General features: G+C 42.4%; 1 protein-coding gene across 2 annotated transcripts in view; it reads right to left on the bottom strand.

Annotated features, from left to right (window-relative positions):
* The window catches only part of LOC141148596 (uncharacterized), a 113,724-nt gene that overhangs the window by 51,583 nt on the left and 40,800 nt on the right, over positions 1-21,341 (bottom strand). For both annotated transcript variants that reach the window (XM_073636192.1, XM_073636193.1), the window contains exons 7-12: positions 20,066-20,410; positions 18,212-18,520; positions 15,641-15,985; positions 13,853-14,173; positions 6,922-7,275; positions 2,288-2,593 (exon numbers count right to left, since the gene is read on the bottom strand). In XM_073636192.1, the coding sequence (XP_073492293.1) occupies positions 2,288-2,593; positions 6,922-7,275; positions 13,853-14,173; positions 15,641-15,985; positions 18,212-18,520; positions 20,066-20,410 (1,980 nt within the window). The remainder of the gene's footprint in view (positions 1-2,287; positions 2,594-6,921; positions 7,276-13,852; positions 14,174-15,640; positions 15,986-18,211; positions 18,521-20,065; positions 20,411-21,341) is intronic.

The following is a 21,341-nucleotide window of genomic DNA, read 5'->3' as shown; positions in this document are numbered from 1 at the left end:
CTCCTCCGAAGCCTCTCCTTGCCAGGCTCCGTTCCCTGCGAGCGTTGCGACGCACGGGGGCAGAGCCTGGCGGCAAATTAAAAAAAAAGTAAAAATCATAACACATACAGTACTGTAATCTTACAGATTACAGTACTGTATGAAATGATTTCACATCCCTTTGTCCAGTGCCCTGCATGCAGTTTTACATGATATACACTGTTCTTTCTGCCTGGAAACTGGAGATTGTCCATAGCAACCAAAAAGTGTCCCTTTATGTCAAAAGTGGCTTTAGACCAGCTAGAAAACAGCAATAGTAAATTAGAACACTTGCAGAATTTAGCGATAGTGAATTATGGGGAAATTTATTTTATTACTATTTATTTTTATTTTTTTTAATTATTTATTTTTATTTATTATATTATAATTTATGTTTTTGTGTTTCAAACTTTATCATACCCGGGATATCTACTAGACTCTTGTTTGGACAGATTTAAGTGTGTTATTGTTAAGATTTACAGACCTACAATATAAAACGCCAAATTTCCATGCAAAATAATTGTACCGCTTTCAGCACCTAAAATCCGAAAGAATCATACCGCCAGGGAGGTTAATGATCAAAGTATCAAAGTCAACAATGGTTGCACTCACATATTTCATAAAATAAAAGTACTTTGAATGCAGCCCCATTTTGCTAAAGTTATAGAACCGCTCACATCGTGACCAGTGATGTCCGATGGTTGTTCAGCATGAAGTTTGAATTTTTTACTGCAGGCTGAAGGAAGGCAACCCAGCTCCACACTGAGCTCAACCCTACATCAAAGCCTGCTGTTACTGGGCTCACAGGTCGCTGTTTATTGCTATAAAAATACTATACTTTTTTTTTTAACACCTCTATGTAACATATTGTTCTCTTTTCTATATTTTAGCCAATAAATATGGATGTATGTAAAATAGGTATTTACATTTTAGCCTAATTGTAACCATAAACTATTTTTTATGGTCCAAGAATTAGGCCTCTTTCACACGAATGATCCGTTCAGGTCCGCCTGTCAGTTTTTTAGGCGGACCTGAACGGACGCTCCATAGACCTCTATGGAGCGTCGGATGTCAGCGGTGACATGTCCGCTGACATCCGACACGCTCCGATCCGAAAAAGTGTAGTAGAGGAAAAACCTACTTTTCCATCCGTCTGCGGATCGGGTGACGACGGACACTACGGTCTGTCATCATCCGATCCCCCATAGGGGAGAGCGGCGCTCTGACAGGTCCGTCGCTGCACATCTGTCATCTGCGGGCTCCGTACACAGACACGTCCGTGTGAAAGAGCCCTTATACTTTCTTTACTATGCTTAACGCCCAACTTCCTTTCTTCATTTTTAATAAAATATGCAGCTCAGTATGAATAACAACACAAAAGCAGCACTGACTGCAATACTCTCCTCCTCTTCAGCACTCCCCCCCCCCCTCCGCAGTAAGACTTCTCCACCACTAGATGCCACTAATCTGTCAGGTTGAATGACAACCACCATCATTTAACCCACTTCCTGTGAGGTCAGGTTGTCATGGAATTACCCTCTGACTCCAGCCTTGGCTCACATTACTCCTGAATATTATTACATAAGCACCATGCTATCCATGAGTAAGAATCACCCACTGATTGCACGGAAAAACTTGTGACAACAGTGGACTTGCTAAAGAACTGCAGGGACAAGGTATGTAAAATAGGATTTTTACAGTAAGTAAGAAAGAAACATCCCCTGGATGTCCCGGGCTAGACCGATCTGTTAGGATGTGTTAGATGCTTTTCTCCTTCACTAATGTAAGTTGCCAATTGTCCTGTTTTAATAAATATCCTGTTTTTATTGCTGCACTCAGAGTGGCGCCCTTGTTTGTTTTTTTCTTGTTGCTGCAGAGATTCCCTCATGTCTCTAAAAAGCTGCTTTCTAATGCTGCTTTTCTCCAGATGAACTTTCATTTTGGATTATGTTGTTTCACTGTGGACTCTAGAGGCACACCCTGTCCTGTACACCATCAGTTTGTACATACTTTATGTGTTTTTTTACAATAAGTGACAGAAAGAGACTTTTGGGTGGGATGGGGGTGAAATAAAAAACACCTGGATGAGTTGGATGAATTTTCCCGTCTATAGACTCTATTTTCTCCACACTGGTTTCATCCTTTTCAGAAGTTTGTTTGTACCCCATACCCATGTGATGAGGTCTCCTTATTGGCTCTTGATGATACTTTCTACCCTCGTGACAGAATCTGGCATTGCATAAGAAGTGAGATAAATGTCATCACGTACCTGTATCTTCTAATGACACTTCTCTTGACTCTGGATCAGTCATAGTGCCATCATGCTTCCAGATCACCTTGAATGTAGGGTTTGGATGTATCATGTGTTCTGAAGGAACTCTGCAATTACTTGTCATATTAAACGTTGAGTTGGAATTGGTCTCATAATCATCCTCTGATGTCAATAATCGTCCACAACTGCAGGTCCATTTCATTGCTATAGATTTTGGATAAAATGTATACAGATGGAGACACAAGACAGCTTCTCCTCTATCTTTAAGAGACCATTGTATAGGATCCTGAATTATGGGACAAGCTGGACAAAAACATATTTGTTAAATATTATAAACCATTTGTTTCCTAATTTATAGAACTAAATCTATGTTAGGCATGTGCATGTGTGTGTGTGTGTGTGTGTGTGTGCGCGCAAGTGTGTGTGTGTAATAGCAGTGGGTTTGGAGGTATTGATGGAGGAGAATTCTACTTTCTAAGGGAACACGTTTGGCCCTTCTTTACCCAAAGAGATGCAGAACAACACAGTAACTTGATAACACTGTAAAATATACTGACCTTCTTCTTAGCAGAGTCCTTAGTTCTCAAACCTAACTAGGCAACTAAATATCATTGCAAGAACGTGGGAGGGACAGTAAAGGAAATACTGATCAACATAGCTGTTCCAAAGTAGATTAGTGTGACCAGAACCATCAAACACTAGTGATGATCTTAATGGTTTCCTCGCATCAAAGTCAATCTAGTGTGCCGATTCACCTGCAAGGTAAACGTATCTACTTATCTATTACTTTTGCTGGTGATGATGTTAGGAAAAGGGTGACAGTGTCCAAGATCTCTGAAAAGTGAACTCCAAAAGGCTCTTCAACTTCAACTTATTTGATCAAATTAGTGAAGAGAACATACTGTATTTATCGGCGTATAACACGCACCCCAAGTTTAGGAGGGAATTATAAGGAAAAAAATGTTTTAAGGAAAAAAACTTACATTTAAATGCCCATCAATGCAGCCTTGCACAGCGTCCATCTGCATGCTTGTCCAGTGTCATTTGCAGCCTTGCAGTCAGCAGCCTTGGTGTCATTTGCAGCCTTATCAGTGTCCATTTGCAGCCTTGCAGCTTTGCCAGTGCCGATCTGCAGCTTCGTCTGTGTCCTTTTGCAGCCTTGCCCAGGCTGCAGTTAAACTGCAGTGACATGTCAGTGTCACTGCAGTTTGGAAATGGCGCCGAAATACACAGAGCCGCTCCTCGGCTCTTCTCGGCGGCTCTCGTTCACTTTCGGCCACTTTTGGCTCCACTCGTAGTCCTGCCCGGGATGGGCGTGACTGTGAGCGGAGGTAGCCGAACCTAGCCGAATACACTCGGCTAGGTTCGGGCGGCGCTCGAGTGAAGCCAAAAGTGGCCGAGAAGAGCCGAGGACCGGCTCTGTGTATTTCGGCGCCGGCGGCGCAATTTTCAAATCGCGGTCGGCGATCGCACTGCTCAGTCAGCGGGGGATCGCAGGGGATCGGCGTATAACACGCACCCGCGATTTTCCCCTGATTTTAATGGGAAAAAAGTGCGTGTTATATGCCGATAAATACAGTACTCATTCAGCAGGCTCACTGGCTCTTGTGAGACAACTCACATGAAACAAGACTACTCTCTTAAAGCGGGGGTCCACCTATCTATCGTTTTTTTTTTTTTTTTTTAGTTCATTCACAAACTTTTCTTCTCAGCAGTACATACTCACATATTGTGTGTAATATGTCCGCCTGTGTCAGATTTCGTCGGAAAGAATAACTTATATTATTTACTGCAGGCGGTTTCCATCTTCATTGTGGGCATTTGAAGCCCAAAAGCATTTATTTCCTGGATGTGGTGAATGCTGTGCTCCCAGCATTCACAGCTCGTTCCCGCACATGCTCAGTGGCATCCTGGGAAGCCTGAAAGTAGCTCCCAGGAGTCTGGGAGAGGCTAGAAACACGCCTACTCCCATGGGAGGAGAACCAGGAAGTGCAAAGAAGAATAGAAAAATAAAAGGTAATTACGGCGATTTAAATTTTTTTAAACGGCATGTCAGCATCTAGGCAAGGAAGAGAATACATACAGATATTGTTCAAAATTTGGGTGGAACCCCGCTTTAAGGCCCCGTTCACACTTGAGTGATTTTCTGCTTGAAGTTTGTAGCTTTAAAACGCTCAACGTTCACATCTGAGCGTTCTGTCGCCTGAAGCAAAATGCTTGTCGCTCAAAAAAGTACATGAGCTTCTTTTTGGCAGATTACACTTTTGACCCCATAGACTTCAATAGAAATGCCTGACTTGAGCGTTTTTATGAGCATTTTCTGCTCAAATAGCAGCCCCTAATTTCATCTACCGCTCCTCCCCCTAGTACTTTCTATTGGCTAAACGAAAACGCCTGAAGCTGTAAAACGCTTGTAAAACAATTCTAAAACTATTTTAAAAAAGCTTGTAAAAAGCCGCAAATAAGAATAAAAAAACGCCAATAAATTGATACGCTCAGGTATGAATGGAGCCTAATGGATACCCAGAATGTCATTGAATGTATAGGTGAACAGGTGGAGCACCAAACCAAATGGTAAAGAGTCCAAAATGCTTTAATGGTTCTCAGCAAGATCATGTAAAGCAGCCAATGCGTCTTGGGGGCCAAACCATTTCGCTTCTTAATTAGGGTTTGAAATCAAGTCCAAGCTTTAGTGGACTTAAAAACGAACTTTACTAAACTGATTTCTGGCATTTAGAATTAGGTAGATAAGGAGAATCAGTGCAAAGGTGTGCCAGTGGTAGTGGCAGTATCATTATTGCTTAGTACTACTGCCACTATCATTGGCAAACCTTTGCACTGATTCTTCTGATTTATCCAATTCTAACTAAAAGAGTTTAGTAAAACCTGTCTAGCAGTCCACATAAGCTCAGACTTCATTTTAAGCCTTGATGAAGAGGGAGGTGTTTGTCCGCCAAAACGTGTTGGTGGGTTTATGTGATCTCACGGCTAAACGTTGAAGCTTTTTGGGCACTTTTGCCATTTGGCTTGCTGCTTCTCCTGGTTGTAGATACTGAAAAAAAATCTACACTTTTTACAATGCAATAGGAAGTGAGTTGTCTGGCATCCCATCACTTCAACCTTCCACAATTTCATGGTTAGCATTTACGTTTTTCCAAGACAGCCAAACACAGACTCATTGGATACATATGAAACATATATACAGTAGATAATTCTAGTAAATCAACACTACATACTGTCATGGGGTCCGTAAGGGGGGGGGGAGGGGGAGCAAGTGCCCCCTGGAATTAGGGATCGGATCCAGGGCCAATCCCAGCGCCACAGGCTGAGGCAGAGGGAGGGCACCGAAGCTCAAGTGCCAGAGTCCTCCCCTCCCCCCTCCTTGTGTACATCAGTCACAGTGTCACACACAGACACAGTGGCGATCTCCCGCTGTGTCATGTGCCCACGAAATGCAGCCTGATCACACAGAGCAGCGATTTCCCGCACTGTCACAGAGCTTGGATTCGAATATCCCCGCGCCCGCTGTAACAAGTCCTTCCTCCTAGACCCGGCTCCTGTGATAGATGAAACACTGATCCAATGACGGGACAGAGAATCAGTGTGACGAGTATCATAGGAGCCGGGTCTAGGAGGCGGGACTTTGTTACAGTGGCTGTGGGGAGATTAGAATCCAAGCTCCGTGACAGAGCAGGAGATCGCCGATCTGTGTGATCAGGCTGCATTTCATGGGCACTGACTCTGGTAAGGCTGCATTTCATGGGCACTGATCAGGCTGCATTTCAAGGCTGTGGACATAGTACAAAGGAGACTCTGACCGTCTCCTGTACTATGTTCACAGTCTCTGACCATGATAATGTGATAATGACATTGTTGAAAAGGGGCGGAGCATGTATGACCTAAAATGATGCCCCCCGAAAAAGTTCTGCAGACACCCATGCATACTGTATATAATTAGAAATGAACCGAACATAATTACCCCAATTAACTAAAGTAGTAGAACATTGTAAATTGATTTTCATTTATATTAGTGAATGAAGAGAAACAAAGTGAAAATTCACTATGCAAAGGATACCCAATCATGTTCAAGAAAAAAACAAAAAAATCGCAGTTTTTATTGCACAAGATTGGATAAAAAAATATTGGAAACAACTTCACCTCATTCACTAAACTACATGAACTTTGTCTTTGCAAATATTCACTTAGTTCAGTCAATGAGTTGAAGTGCTGACTTCAGTAATCCAATCATGTGTGAGAAATAATCAGTTCTTTTTTTTGTTACACATGATCTAAAAAGTGATATATTTTTTCTTTGCTTCACCTCGTTCACTAAGAAAAATAAAAATGATCTTTTGTTAAGTCTTGATAGTGAACATGTTCTACTGATTTAGTCAATCAGCCCCCATGTGCATGATGATTCACTAAGAACATGTTCGTTCTGTGTTACTGAGAAAGTGTGAATAAATATATTAGGTGTTGTATTTTTTGTTGTTTTTATTATTATTAATTTTAACTTATTTAGTTGATCACCTTGAACGATGTAAATAAAAAAAAAAAATATGGGATAAGGATGGTACTCTCACAGTTGACCATGGTTTGCCCCACTGCATCTTATCCCAATAGAAACTCACCGCAGACTTGTAATGGTCCCGTACTTCTTTCTATGGGTTTCTTCAGGCTGGGGTGCTCCACTCGGCAGATGAACTCTGACCCCTGGTCATCTGGAAGTGTTGGGGTGATCAGTAAACTTGTTGTACAGCTGTATGTGTTATCTGCTTGTACCTGAGCCCTGGATGTATTTGGTTTATATTTTGAACTATAGTTTGGAAGATGTGTCAGATTTCCATTCTTCTCTTTCTTATGCCAAGTCACAGAGAGGTCACTTGGTGAGAGATACCGAGAGATTTTATACTGCAGATTGGCCTCGGTGTTCTCAAGTATTGGCAATTTGTCTATTTCTTCTATCACTGGGTGCCAGGGAATATCTGTAAATCAAACCACATTGATTAAACACTGATAACCATTTGATTGGTTTTGTAACTCTAGCTGCATGGTTTGCAGTTAACCACTTACCCCCTTCCTGACCAGGCCATTTTTGTGATACAGCACTGCGTTACTTGCGTGACAATTGCACGGTCGTGCAACGCTGTACCCAAACAAAATTGTTTTTACTTTTTGCTATAATAAATATCTCAATTCAGAAAAAAAATTCTTCATCAGTTTAGGCCAATATGTATTCTTCTACATATTTTTGGTAAAAAAAAAACCCACAATAAGCGTATCTTGATTGGTTTGCGCAAGTTATAGCGTCTAAAAAATAGGGGATAGATTTATGGGATCTTTATTATTAATTAATTTTTTTACTAGTAATGGCGGTGATCAAAGATTTTTAGTGGGACTGCAACAGATCGGACACTTTTGACACATTTTTGGGACCATTCACATTTATACAGCGATCCGTGCTATAAAATTGCACTGATTACTGTATAAATGACATTGCCAGTGAACGGGTTTACACTAGGGGGCGATCAAGGGGTTAAATGTGTTCCCTGGGAGATATTTCTAACTCTGGGGGGATGACTGGGAGTACAGGGAGATCGCTGTTCCTAATCACTAGAGAAATCAGAATTTGTTCCTGATCACCAGCGGCTACCACCCGAGAGTATAGCGGATGAACACCACATTCATCATTTATGCTGGAATTATTTCTAACCTTGAGAGTGTATTCCTTACCTTTTATACATTAACCACTTAAGGACCGGGCCTATTTTTCAGATTCGGTGTTTACAAGTTAAAATCATTTTTTTTTTGCAAGAAAATTACTTTGCTAGAACCACCAAACATTATATATACATTTTTTTTCTAACATCCTAGAGAATAATGGTGGTCGTTGCAATACTTTATGTCACACCCTATTTGCGCAGAGGTCTTACAAGAGCACTTTTTTGAAAAAAATAAACTTTTTTAATTAAAAAATAAGACAGTGGTAAAGTTAGCCCAATTTTTTTTATATTTTGAAAGATAATGTTACGCCGAGTAAATTGACACCCAACATGCCACGCTTCAAAAATGCACCCGCTCGTGGAATGGCGACAAACTTTTACCCTTAAAAATCTTCATAGGCGACGTTTAAAATTTTTTGCAGGTTGCATGTTTTGAGTTACAGAGGAGGTCTAGGACTAGAATTATTGCTCTCGCTCTAACGATCGCAGTCATACTTCACATGTGTGGTTTGAACACCTTTTTCATATGCGGGCGCTACTCACATATGCGTTCACTTCTGCACGCAATCTCGGCGGGAAGGGGCGCTTTAAATAAATGTATTTGTTTTTTCTTATTTATTTTACTTTTTATTTTTTATTTTGACACTCTCCTTTAAAAAAAAAAATTTGGGTCACTTTTATTCCTATTACAAGGAATGTAAACATCTCTTGTAATAGAAAAAAGCATGACAGGACCTCTTAAATATGAGATCTGGGGTCAAAAAGACCTCAGATCTCATATTTACACAAAAATGCAATAAAATAAATAAATAAAAAAATGCCATTTGAAAAAAATAATATAAAAAAATCTCCTTTAAGAGCATTGGGCGGAAGTGACGTTTGACGTCGCTTCCGCGAGTCAATGCTATGGAGCCGAGTGGGGGCCATCTTCTCCTCACTCGGCAGCCAGCCTCACAAGGGAGCAGATGAGATTGTCTCCGCCACTTACCGGTCTTGCCGGTAAGAGGCGGAAACCCCCGGAGTGCGGCGAGAGAGGGGCCCTCTTCCGCCCCCTGATAAAAGTGATCTTGTGGCGAATCAGAGATCACTGCTATCTGAAAGCAGACCGCCCGCTGAAGAAGAAGATTCTGGGATTATGGAAGCTCTCCGCTGCCATAACAAAGTTATTCCTCTTTAACCACTTGCCGACCGGGCCATTGCCGAAAGATGGCAGCAGCGTGGTCGGCTAGTTCTGGGTGGACGTCCATGGACGTCATCCCAGAATCCTGCTCTCACGCGCCCCCTGGGGCGCGCACCCGAGAACTTCCATGACCGCTGGGTCCTCTGCATCACGGATCATGGTAAACGGCCACTGATCGCGGCCGTTTACTATGTGATCGCTCCGTCAAATGACGGAGCGATCACATGTCAACAAACCGGCGTCATGTCATGACATGACATTCCTCCCTCCCCTCTCTGTACCGATCGGTACAGTGCGAGGGGAGAGGGGGAGGGATCGGATGGCAGCTCCGCTTTGGGCTGCATGTGTAGTGCCCACAGCGGTGCTCAGTGACAATTGCAGTCACATCCATCCCTCCCTCCATGCTCAGCCATCCCTGCAATACTCTGCAATATACCCTGCACTACTCTGCAATACTCTGCATAATACCCTGCACTACTCTGCAACATGCCCTGAAATACTCTGCAACATGCCCTGAAATACTCTGCAACATGCTCCTGCACTATACCCGGAAACATACCCTGCATTTTACCCAGCAACATACCCTGCACTATACCCAGCAACATACCCTGCACTATACCCGGCAATACCCTGCAATATACCCAGCAATACCCTGCAATATACCCGGCAATACCCTGCAATATACCCGGCAATACTCTGCAATATACCCGGCAATACTCTACTATATACCCGGCAATACTCTGCAATATACTCTGCAATATACCCTGCACTACTCTGCAATACCCCGCAATACCCTGCAATTTTTAACCAGTTCCCGCCCGCTGTCATATGACGTCCTTGACTTTGTGTAGGGATATCTAAATGATGGGTGCAGCTACAGGCATCATTCAGATATCAGCTTTTTCAGCCGGCGATTTCCTACACCATAAGAATGATCATAGCGGCTGTTCCACTGCTTAATCATTCTTATGGGAGGCGAGAGGGGACGCCCCCCCTTCCCGCCACCCTCCGGTGCTTCTACCGATTCACTGCTAAGATCGAAGCCAGGATCGTTTTTTTTTTTTTTTTTATTTCAGGCTTCCCAGCCTAGAGGGGAGATGTGGGGTCTTATTGACCCCATATCTCACTGTAAAGAGGACCTGTCATGCCATATTCCTATTACAAGGGATGTTTACATTCCTTGTAATAGAAATAAAAGTGATCAAAAAAATTTTTTGGGGGCAAAAAGTGTCAAACTAAAATAAATAAAGTAAAATGAACAATACACATGTGAGGTATCACTGCGAACGTTAGAGTGAGAGCAATAATTTTGGCCCTAGACCTCCTCTGTAACTCAAAACATGTAACCAGTAAAAAAATTTTAAACGTCACCTATGGAGATTTTTAAGTAGCGAAGTTTGGCACCATTCCACGAGCGTGTGCAATTTTGAAGGGTGACATGTTGGGTATCTATTTACTCGGCGTAACTTCATCTTTCACATTATGCAAAAACATTGGGCTAACTTTACTGTTTTTTTTTTTTAAAGCACAAAACTGTTTTTTTTCCCAAAAAACGCGTTCCAAAAATTGCTGCGCAAATACCGTGCGAGATAAAAAGTTGCAACAACCGTCATTGCATTTTCTAGGGTCTTTGCTAAAAAAAATATATATATAATGTTTTGGGGTTCTATGTAATTTTCTAGCAAATAAATGATTATTTTTACATGTAGGAGAGAAATACAAGAATTGGCCTGGGTGCTCCAGAACGCCTGAAGGTGCTCCCTGCATGTTGGGCCTCTGTATGTGGCCACGCTGTGTAAAAGTCTCACACATGTGGTATCGACGTACTCGGGAGTAATAGTAGAATGTGTTTTGGGGGCGTAATTTGTTGTATGCATATGCTGTGTGTGAGAAATAACCTTCTAATATGACAATTTTGTGAAAAAAAAAAATCTTGAGTTTGCAAAGAATTGTGGGAAAAGATAACAATTTAAAAAAAAACTCACCATGCATCTTTTCAAATACCTTGGAATATCTTCTTTCCAAAAGGGTGTCATTTGGGGGGTATTTGTACTTTTCTGGCATGTTAGGGTCTCAAGAAATGAGATAGGCCGTCAGTAATTCAGGTGTGATCAATTTTCAGATATTGGCACCATAGCTTTTGGACTCTCTAACATTCACAAAGACCAAATAATATACACCAATTTGTACTTCTTTTTACCAAAGATATGTAGCAGTATAAATTTTGGCCAAAATTTACGAAGAAAAATTACTAATTTGCTAAATTTTATAACAGAAACAAAGAAAAATTCATTTTTTTACCAAATTTTCAGTCTTTTTTCTTTTATAGTGCAAAAAATAAAAAACCCAATGGTGATTAAATACCACCAAAAGAAAGCTCTATTTGGGTGAAAAAAGGACAAAAATTTCATATGGGTACAGTGTTGTATGACTGAGTAATTGTCATTCAAAATGTGAGAGCAACGAAAGCCGAAAATTGGTCTGGTTAGGAAGGGGGTTTGAGTGCCCAGTGGTCAAGTGGTTAAAGAGCCGCCGTATAATGACGGCAGGCAGTGTGTAAGTGGTCAAATTGCGGTCGTACTGCACTTAGATGGCGCTGCTCTCTCTGTTCTTCAGGAAAGGAGGGTGACAGCTGGCGGGAGGGGAGGATCCACGGACAGATGAAATGTCATTGGTTGTTAATGACACGGCAGCCCCGCTTTAACAACCAAAATTGCCGGCATTCTTTTCTTTCCATTTCAGCTGTTAGCGTGAAAATCCCGCTGACAGCTGAAAGAACCGAGCCGGAAGGTATCGATTTCAGGTATCAGTGCGTTTGCACGAGTACCGATACCTGTACAAATGTCTAGTATCAGCACTGATACCAATATCGGTACAACCCTAACCAAAGCCATATAATATGAGATCAAACCTAAACACATTCACATTGTATGCAGACAGACAGCCCCTTGCTCTACATAGTAGAAAGTAAATCTAAAGGAAATGAACAAGAAAACTGTATAATGTATGGCCAGCTTTGTTCTCCAAAAATATTCCATACACAGCCCCATACACATCTACTGGTCCTGTAATCAATTTTTTATGAAATTGTTTCTTACTGTCTTTGTCTCCTTTTAACGTCCCCTATGAGCTCCTGAACCTCTCCTCACTTCCCCTTGTCTGGAATAAGAAGTGTGTCTTAGTTACAGTCATGTACATTGCTCTATACACACTACACATCCCATAATCCATAGTCCATCTTGGGAGCGAGGAAGAGAGGGGGACTACATTCCTACATACAGGGGGACCATGGAGAATGAATGTAGCCGCCCTCTAATAGGAAGCCAGATTACACGAGAAAAAAAAAAGGAGTTTGGAGGAGGCTGAGAGCTGGAGAGGCAGGTGGATGATGTCACAATCTCCACCTCAGCCAATCAGAGGAAGCCTTGTATTTAACCACTTAAAGACCGCCCACCGCACATATACTGCGGCAGGGCGGTTTTATTGCGCAAAACGACGTACCTGTATGTCGTTTCATGTAATAGATACAGTGCGCGTGCACGCCCGCGGTGTGGATCGGGAGCCTATGCGCGTGCCCGGCGGCCGCCATGTCCACTGGCCACCCACTATCGCTCCTCACAGAGACAGAGGCATGTAAACAAGGCGGATCCCCATTCTGACAGGGGAGGAGAGAGAGAGAGAGAGATCAGCTGTTCCTAGTGATCAGGAACAGTGATCTCTCTGTACTTCCATTCAGCCCATCCCCCTGATAGTTAGAAAGCACCTCCCTAGGGAACACATTTAACCCTTTGATCACCCCCTAGTGTTAACCCCTTCCCTGCCAGTGCTATTTATACATTGATCAGTGCATTTTTATAGCACTGATCACTGTATTGGTGTCACCGGTCACCAAAAAAATGGCACTTAGGGTTAGATTTGTCCACCGCCAGGTCGTAGTTTGGCTAAAAATTGCTGATTCCCGCCATTACTAGTAAAAACAATTACAAAAATTAAGTCCCTAAATCTTTCCCCTATTTTGTAGACGCTATAACTTTTGTGCAAACCAATCCATATACGCTTATTGGGATTATTTTTACCAAAAATAAGTAGCAAAATACATATTGGCCTAAACTGATTAAAAAATTTGTTTTTTTATTGGATATGGATAGCAAAAAATATTGTTTTTTTTTTTCAAAATTGTCGCTCTTTTTTTGTTTATAGTGCAAAAAATAAAAACCGCAGAGGTGATCAAATACCACCAAAAGAAAGCTCTATTTGTGGGGGAAAAAGGACGTCAATTTTGTTTGGGTACAGCTTCGCACGACCGCGCAATTGTCAGTTAAAGTAACGCAAAAAAATGGCCCGGTCATGAAGGGGGTAAAACCTTCTGGGGCTGTAGTGGTTAATGACGAAAAATACATTGTCACCATCACAAAGCCAATCAAGAGCAATGATGTGCAGCTGACACTGGGGTGAGAGATGTAGACAGGAAAGGGCTGAAAGAGGCTGCAAGGAATCAGCAGCATTGAGAAGAAAAAAAAGCAAAAAAAAAAAAAAAAGGAAGGAAAAACTTGGCAATTGTTTAGGATACACAGTCCTTTGGCAAATTAAATATCATTCAATTAGCTCTACTTTTCATACAGTATAGTGCACTTATTATAATTGTATAAATTGCAGTACCTGTTATAGACAGATCTCGGTATCCGGCCTCCTTCAGTGAGCCGTGTGTCCAGGTCACCCTCACCGAGGACAAGAAATGTTTAGAGGGAACGGTACATTCACTTATGGCATCGAATGTTTTCTCATTGTCAGTCCGAATGGTTTTCTTGATTGATGGTAACGTTTTAGTATTGTTTTCTGTATTGCGTACTGTATTGCGTTCTTTATAGCTCCATGTTATGTTAATGTTGTGGGGGTAAAACTTCTTTAAACTCAGAGAACAGAGAACTTGGTCTGATCTGAGGAGAGTGAATTTTACATCTTTCGGCTCCTGGGGGGGTACTGGAAGGAAATGAATGAAATTAAAGATAAAGATTGGCCTACATCGTTCTATCAATATAATCACCTTGTGCATTCTTGAAGCAGTTGTAAACCCTTAATATTTGTTTTCTAAAATAATAAACATGTTATACTTATCTGCCCTGTGCAATACACAGAGCTGCTCTGATCCTCCTCTTCTGGGGTCTCCCATTGGCAGTCTTGGTTCCTCCTCTTCTGTGTGCCCCCATAGCATGCCGCCTGTTATGGTGGCACGCCTGCTGGCTTGCTTCTGAGCCTCGATGTCTAGATCCATAGACACACACAGCACGGCTCGGCCCCACTCCTGGTCCCTCCTCACAAGATTTGATTGACAGCAGCAGGAGTCAATGGCGAGGAGGAATAGAATAGGGGGGCACAGTGCTGGATCGAGAGACGGCTCGTGTAGGTATATAGGGGGGTGAGTAGGTGATACAATTACTGGGAATTTTTTATTTAGCATAATGCAAGGAATACATTAAGGTAAAAAAAAGTCTTGTCTTTTGGACCACTTTAACCTTCTAATGAAGGAAGTTGCAGTGTCTGCATCACTTTGGTAGTGAGAGTTGGGGTAGGCTGCACAGGTGTAGTGGTGAGAAGGAGAGTACAGGAGCCGTGGTGGAACATGGAGTGCAGGTGTAATGGATGCATGCATGGATGGTGGTGAGAGAAAAGGGGTGCAGGCTTGGAGGGTGGTGAGAGAAAAGGGGTGCAGGCTTGGAAGGTGGTGAGAGAAAAGGGGTGCAGGCTTGGAGGGTGGTGAGAGAAAAGGGGTGCAGGCTTGGAAGTTGGTGAGAGAAAAGGGGTGCAGGCTTGGAGGGTGGTGAGAGAAAAGGGGTGCAGGCTTGGAGGGTGATGAGAGAAGAGGGGTGCAGGCTTGGAGGATGGTGAGAGAGGGTTGAAGGCACAGTGGATGCTGATAGAATGGAAGCGGCAGATGTGGTGGTGCTGAGAGAAGGTGGTGTAGAGGTGGTGACTAGTAAGAAAAGTGGGGCTTACAAGCGAAGTTGGTTGGTGAGAGAAGGGAGATTGAAGGTATGGTGGGCGGCACCCATAGTAGGTGGTGAAAAATATATAGCTGCAGGTGCTGTGAGTGCTGAGAGATGGCAGGTGCAACATGGTGGGAAGAGGCGGTTGCAAGCTCTGTTGTTGGTTTGAGAAGTGAGGGCTCCAGCATTGTGGATGGTGAGAAGGGGGGGGGGGGGTGTAGGTGCAATGAATGCTAAGGTTGCAGGGATGGTGGTAATCTAAAAGGAGTGGGGGGTGCAAGGCAGTAAGTACTGAAAGAAATAATAATAAAAAATAAATAATTTAATAAAAAATGTACTGATGTAGTAGTGAACAGAGAGCTGTGTTCCTTTGTGTCTTTTGTATCTGCACAGAGTTCAGCTTTATTATTGCTGATACAATGGATATTTTGAAGGATACATTGATTTCTGTTATAAAACTCACCATTTATCATAGATGCTCCTGTGCTTCGTTCTATTGGATATTCCAGGCTGGGATGTTCCACTCTGCAGATAAATTCCAGATCCTCCTTGTCTGATATCGGTGTGAAGGATAAGGAAGGGGAGCACTGATAGGAGTTATCAGCCATCTTCTCATGTTCTATATCAGGTATACGGTACTTGGAAGATTTATATATAGGGTTAGGTAAAGTTTTCCCTCTCTTTTCCAGCCAAGTCACTCTCAGGTTTCCCGGGAAATAACTGGAGATTTTACAGGTCACTTTGGTCTCCTGACCGACTTGCAGAATGAGAGGGCTCATATCTTCAATTCTCGGACGCCATGGAAAATCTAAAACGTATTAACACAAAATCATACATTTCAGGAACACAGTTGTAGGTTTGTGTACAATGTAAAGTTCTGACCCACAATTACACCCTTGTGTATGACAAATGAGGTTTAATGTGGAGAAATGTAAAGTAATGCACTTGGGGTCAAAAAACAATAAATGAAAAATATTCACAAGGTGGAGAACAGCTGGGAGATTCAAAGATGGAGAAGGATCTGGGGGAGCTAATAGATGACAGATTGAGTAATAGCATGCAATGCCAAAGCAGGCAGAATATTAGCATAAAAAAGGGGATATAGTCCAGGGACAAAACTATAATTCTGCCACTTTATAAAACTCTGGTCCGACCTCATCTGGAGTTTTATGTTCAGTTCTGGTCACCAGTCCTCAGGAAGGATGTGCTGGAGCTGGAGAGAGTCCAAAGAAGGACAACTAAACTAATAAAGGGACTGGAGGACCTCAATTATGAGGAACGGCTGCAAACATTAAATTTGTTCTCTCTGGAGCAAAGACACTTGAGAGGGGAGATGATAGCGATCTACAAATATCTCAATGGGGATCCCAGCATAGGAAATAAACTATTCAGTCATAGGGATTGTAAAAGGACACGGGGCCACACAATGAGACTGGAGAAGAAGCGGTTTAACCTTAAACATCATAGGGGGTTCTTCACTGTTAGAGCAATAAGGATGTGGAACTTTTTCCCACAATTGGTGGTGGCTGCGGGGAGTATGGATATTTTTAACCACTTAAGGACCGAGCCTCTTTCTGAGATTTGTTGTTTACAAGTTAAAAACTGTTTTTTTTTGCTAGACCCTAGAGAATAAAATGGTGGTCGTTGCAATATTTTCTGTCACACCGTATTTGCGCAGCGGTCTTACAAGCGCACTTTTTTTTGGAAAAAATACACTTTTTTTAATTAAAAAATAAGACAACAGTAAAGTTAGCCCAATTTTTATTTTATATTGTGAAAGATGATGTTACGCCGAGTAAATTTATACCCAACATGTCACACTTCAAAATTGCACCCGCTCGTGGAATGGCGACAAAGTTTTACCCTTAAAAATCTCCATAGGCGATGTTTAAAAAATTCTATAGGTTGCATGCTTTGAGTTACAGAGGATATCTAGGGCTAGAATTATTGCTCTCGCTCTACCGATCGCGGCGATACCTCACATGTGTGGTTTGAACAGCGTTTTCATATGCGGGCGCTACTCACGTATGCGTTCGCTTCTGCACATGAGCTCGTTGGGACGGGGTGCGTTTAAATTTTTTTTTTTCTTATTTATTTTACCTATTATTTTTTATTTTTACACAGTTTTTTTACAAAAAAAAAGGATGTAAATGTAAACATCCCTTGTAATAGAAAAAAAAGCATGACAGGACCTCTTAAATATGAGATCTGGGCTCAAAAAGACCTCAGATCTTATATTTAAAAAAATCATTTAAAACATAATAGCCCTTAAAGAGCTGTGAGCGGCAGTGACATTTTGACATCGCTTCTGCCCTGCATTGTTATGGAGATGGGTGGACCATCTTCCCCTCACTCGTCTCCATACCTAACAGGAGACAGGACGCGATCGCCTCCGCCGACGGCTCCGGTAAACGACAGAGGCCCTCTCCCACCGCCGATAAAAGTGATCTTGTGGTGAATCCGCCGCAGAGACCACTCTTATCTTGTAGCGGACCGCCCGCTGAAGAAGAGGATACCGGGGTTATGGCAGCTAGCTGCTGCCATAACAAAGATATCCTCCTTCAAACAGCCGACGTAAAACTGCGGCAGGCAGTCCGTAAGTGGTTAAAAGACTCTTGGATGTACATCTTAAAGGACACAACATACAGGGATATGGGAAATCATTATAGACACTGATACACATTCACCTACACAGGTTGAACTGGATGAACTATTGTCTTTTTTCAGCCTTACCGACTATGTAACTATGTATGGACTGTGTATACTTTTTCATACAAGTGCATGGTATAGCAGCCACATATCAGGAATCTGAAATGTTGGAGTAACAACCGCTTTAACGACTCTCACCCCCATCATGTGAAGGAAGGGGTGAAGGTCTCATGCCTCCCCATGGCTGGAAGCATTGGGTATCTATGACAGCTCAAATGAAGGAACAAAGCACCATTTCACTGGTAAATGGTGGAGCAACAAGAGGACTTGTCACCTTGACTTGACTGTCCTATGGTGTGCCTGGTAATTTTATGTTTTACCTCACCTGGATCTTGTATGGAGATCTCTCTGTATTCTGGCCTTTCCATGCTTTCATGTTTCCATGTGACTTTCATGATAAATTTTGTGTTCTCTAGGAGTTTTCCTGGAATTTTATATTGACTGTCAAGTCTAAATGTGCCATTTTGATTGCCAATGACCTTGTTCTCTGGCATGTTCTCTTTGTATTGGATGGGATTGCAGGTCCAATTAACTGTTATATCTTGGGGGTAAAAGTTTATAAGGGTTAAACAACCCACCACATCCCCGGAGTCTGTGACTGAGAGTTGTATTGGCTGCTGGAATTCAGGCGTAGCTGCAAAAGAAAAATATGAAATATATTGTTATTCCCCTGGGAAAGGTTAGCAGTAGTTGGTCACATTCAACCGGACTATTCCTCTGTAAGGCTGAAGACTTTTTGCCACTCACCCAAGCAGCTTCTTCAGCTCAGAACACTTTTTTTTTTTTTTCAAAAGATTTTATTTAGATTTTCAAACGTACCTTTAACCCTCATGCAAGTAGCTTTCCCTGTGCTGGTTCAGTGTGTGGTTCCATCTGGAAGCCTCTACATCACTGCTGGACACAGCAGACATTGGGGTCACAGGTAGAACTACAGCATGCATCAGGGGACCAGGCATCTGACACATGCAGAGGTGAAATAGATGCTAAAGATTCTTTGACAGCCGTAGTTGTCCAAGAGAGTCACTGATCATTTGTTTTGATAAGTAACATGCAAAGTAATGTAGGTTGCTTCTTACCAAATGTTTTGAATTTCGACAGACTACCTTTAAATATTTACAAATCCAAATCCTAGAAGTTATTAATTTTATTTACTAGTATTTATAAGACCGAGGACACACTGTGAATGCAGGATGTCATGGACCTGCCCCTGAGGGCGAGACCATGGTACCCTGGACTCACAGTGATATGATTGATTATTGAGGACCACCAAGCACCCAGTGAAGGCCCAAAGAGGAAAAGGACCTTGTACAATAGGTGATTAGTCTGAAGACATCAAAAAAAGGTAAGTACAGTATAAAAAAGAAAAGTGTAAAATACATACTTAGGGGCAAAAGGGACAGTAGGGGCCAAGGGATCACTTGAAGATCCCCCCATTTACAGACATCGGAAGCTAGCAAATATGACTTCTCTCTACTTGACATGCCCAGGAGTAGGGTTTTTGATTCTTGGCATTACTGCACCCCCATAAATCAATAGGCCTGTACTTATCCTAACTATGGAGAATAATGGCCATTTTGCACAGAGCTGGGCATTATTCTTAGGCCATGTGGGATTATTCTACAGCAGTGGTCTCCAAACTCCAGATTTGGCCATTTGCCTGCCTTTTGCCTGTCCTTGGGGCACTATTCCTTCTAAAAACACCAACAATGGTGCACTATGCCTTTCAATGACACAAACAATGGGGCACTATTCCTCCCACTGACACTAACAATGGGGCACTATTCCTTCCACTGACACCAATGATGGGGCACTATTCCTCCCACTAATGCCAATGATGGGACACTACTCCTCCCCTAATACTAAAGATATGGCAATATTCCTTCCAGTAATGCTGGAACATTTTCTACTCCCACAGGCCACAGTCCAGCCCACCTAAGATCTGAACGACAGTAATGCGGCCCTTTGTTTAGAAAGTTTAGAGACCCCTGTTCTATGGCAGAGTGTCTGGCCTGGAACACTGCAATTTTCAGGCAATGAGAAAATTGATTAATTGGCATCTAAGGTCTGTCCTTGTATTTCCAAATTTGGTAAAGGAGGATGGAAGCTGGGTCACAATTCTAATTTTGTTATAAAATGAAGTTACCCTTTAAAGATACCAAGGAAGAGCTTTTGTACTCACCCAACACCTGTAAGGGTCCAGTTGTCTTCTCTATTGGTTCCTTCAGGCTGGGATGTCTCACTCTGCAGATGACCTCTGACCCCACATCTTCTAGTAATGGGGTGAATTCCAGAAGTGCTGTATGTGTGAATGTTTTATCTGGTTGGAGCTGAGATCTGCTGTCAGGCATTTTGTATCGCTCACTGTTAGTTATAGGAAATTCCTTCTTTCCCATGTCTTTCATTAACCAATTCACTGCCAGGTCATCAGGGTAAAAGTGTGATATTGTGCATTGCAGTTGAGAATGTTTATTGACAAACAATTTTGGTATTCGTATCATCCCGACTTCTGGCCGTGCAAGCAAATCTAAAAGAGATAATATCATAAAATGATTTTTTCCTATGCAATAACTTTTTTTTAATCAGAAGCTTTCTATCAAGTTCCAATAATACAAAATGAAAAAAAATTGCAGAAGGATAAGTAACAGATACATATGCAAGTGTTTGAGATATATAAACATAGGAAACTATCAGAGCAAATGTGCATGGGAAATGTATTCATGCAGGACAAATCAATAGGTTCATTTTAATAATGGTTCCACCAGCAGCTTCCTTTCACTCTCTCCCTGGTTTGTTAAAGGGGTTGTAAAGGCAGAAAGGTTTTTTATCTTAATGATTTATCATTAAGATAAAAAGCCTTCTGTTTGCAGCAGCCCCTCTCAGCCCCCCTAACACTTACCTGAGGTCCCTCTCTGTCCAGCAATGTCCATGAGTGTGTCAGCCCTCCGAGATTCTCCCTCCTGATTGGCTGAGATACAGCAGCGGCAGCCAATGGCGCTGCTGCTGTATCTCAGCCAATCAGGAGGGAGAATCTCGGATGGCTGAGACACTCATGGACATCGCTGAACAGACAGGGACCTCAGGTAAGTGTTAGGGGGGCTGAGAGGAGCTGCTGCAAACAGAAGGCTTTTTATCTTAATCAAAGTCAGCTAGACAATCAGGGGAGAGAGGGGGCGAGGCAGGTCGGGGCTCCATATCTGAATGGACACAGGGAGCTGTGACTCGGCTCGGGTGCCCCCCATAGCATGCTGTTTGCTGTGGGGACACTCAACAGGAGGGAGGGGCCAGGAGCACAGAAGAGGGACCCAAGAAGAGGAGGATCCAGGCTGCTCTGTACAAATCCATTGTAATAGAGCAGGTAAGTATATGTTTGTTATTTATATAGGAAAACATTGAGACTGTACAATCAAGCTCCAGGTCCTGGCTTGGAGATAACATAGGACTGAGGTTTACTCCCC

This window comes from Aquarana catesbeiana, linkage group LG06 (genome assembly GCF_042186555.1).
Source record: "Aquarana catesbeiana isolate 2022-GZ linkage group LG06, ASM4218655v1, whole genome shotgun sequence".
NCBI classification, from domain to species: Eukaryota; Metazoa; Chordata; class Amphibia; order Anura; family Ranidae; genus Aquarana; species Aquarana catesbeiana.
Note: the sequence above shows the minus strand (reverse complement) of the source record. Positions and strands in the feature narration are given on the sequence as shown.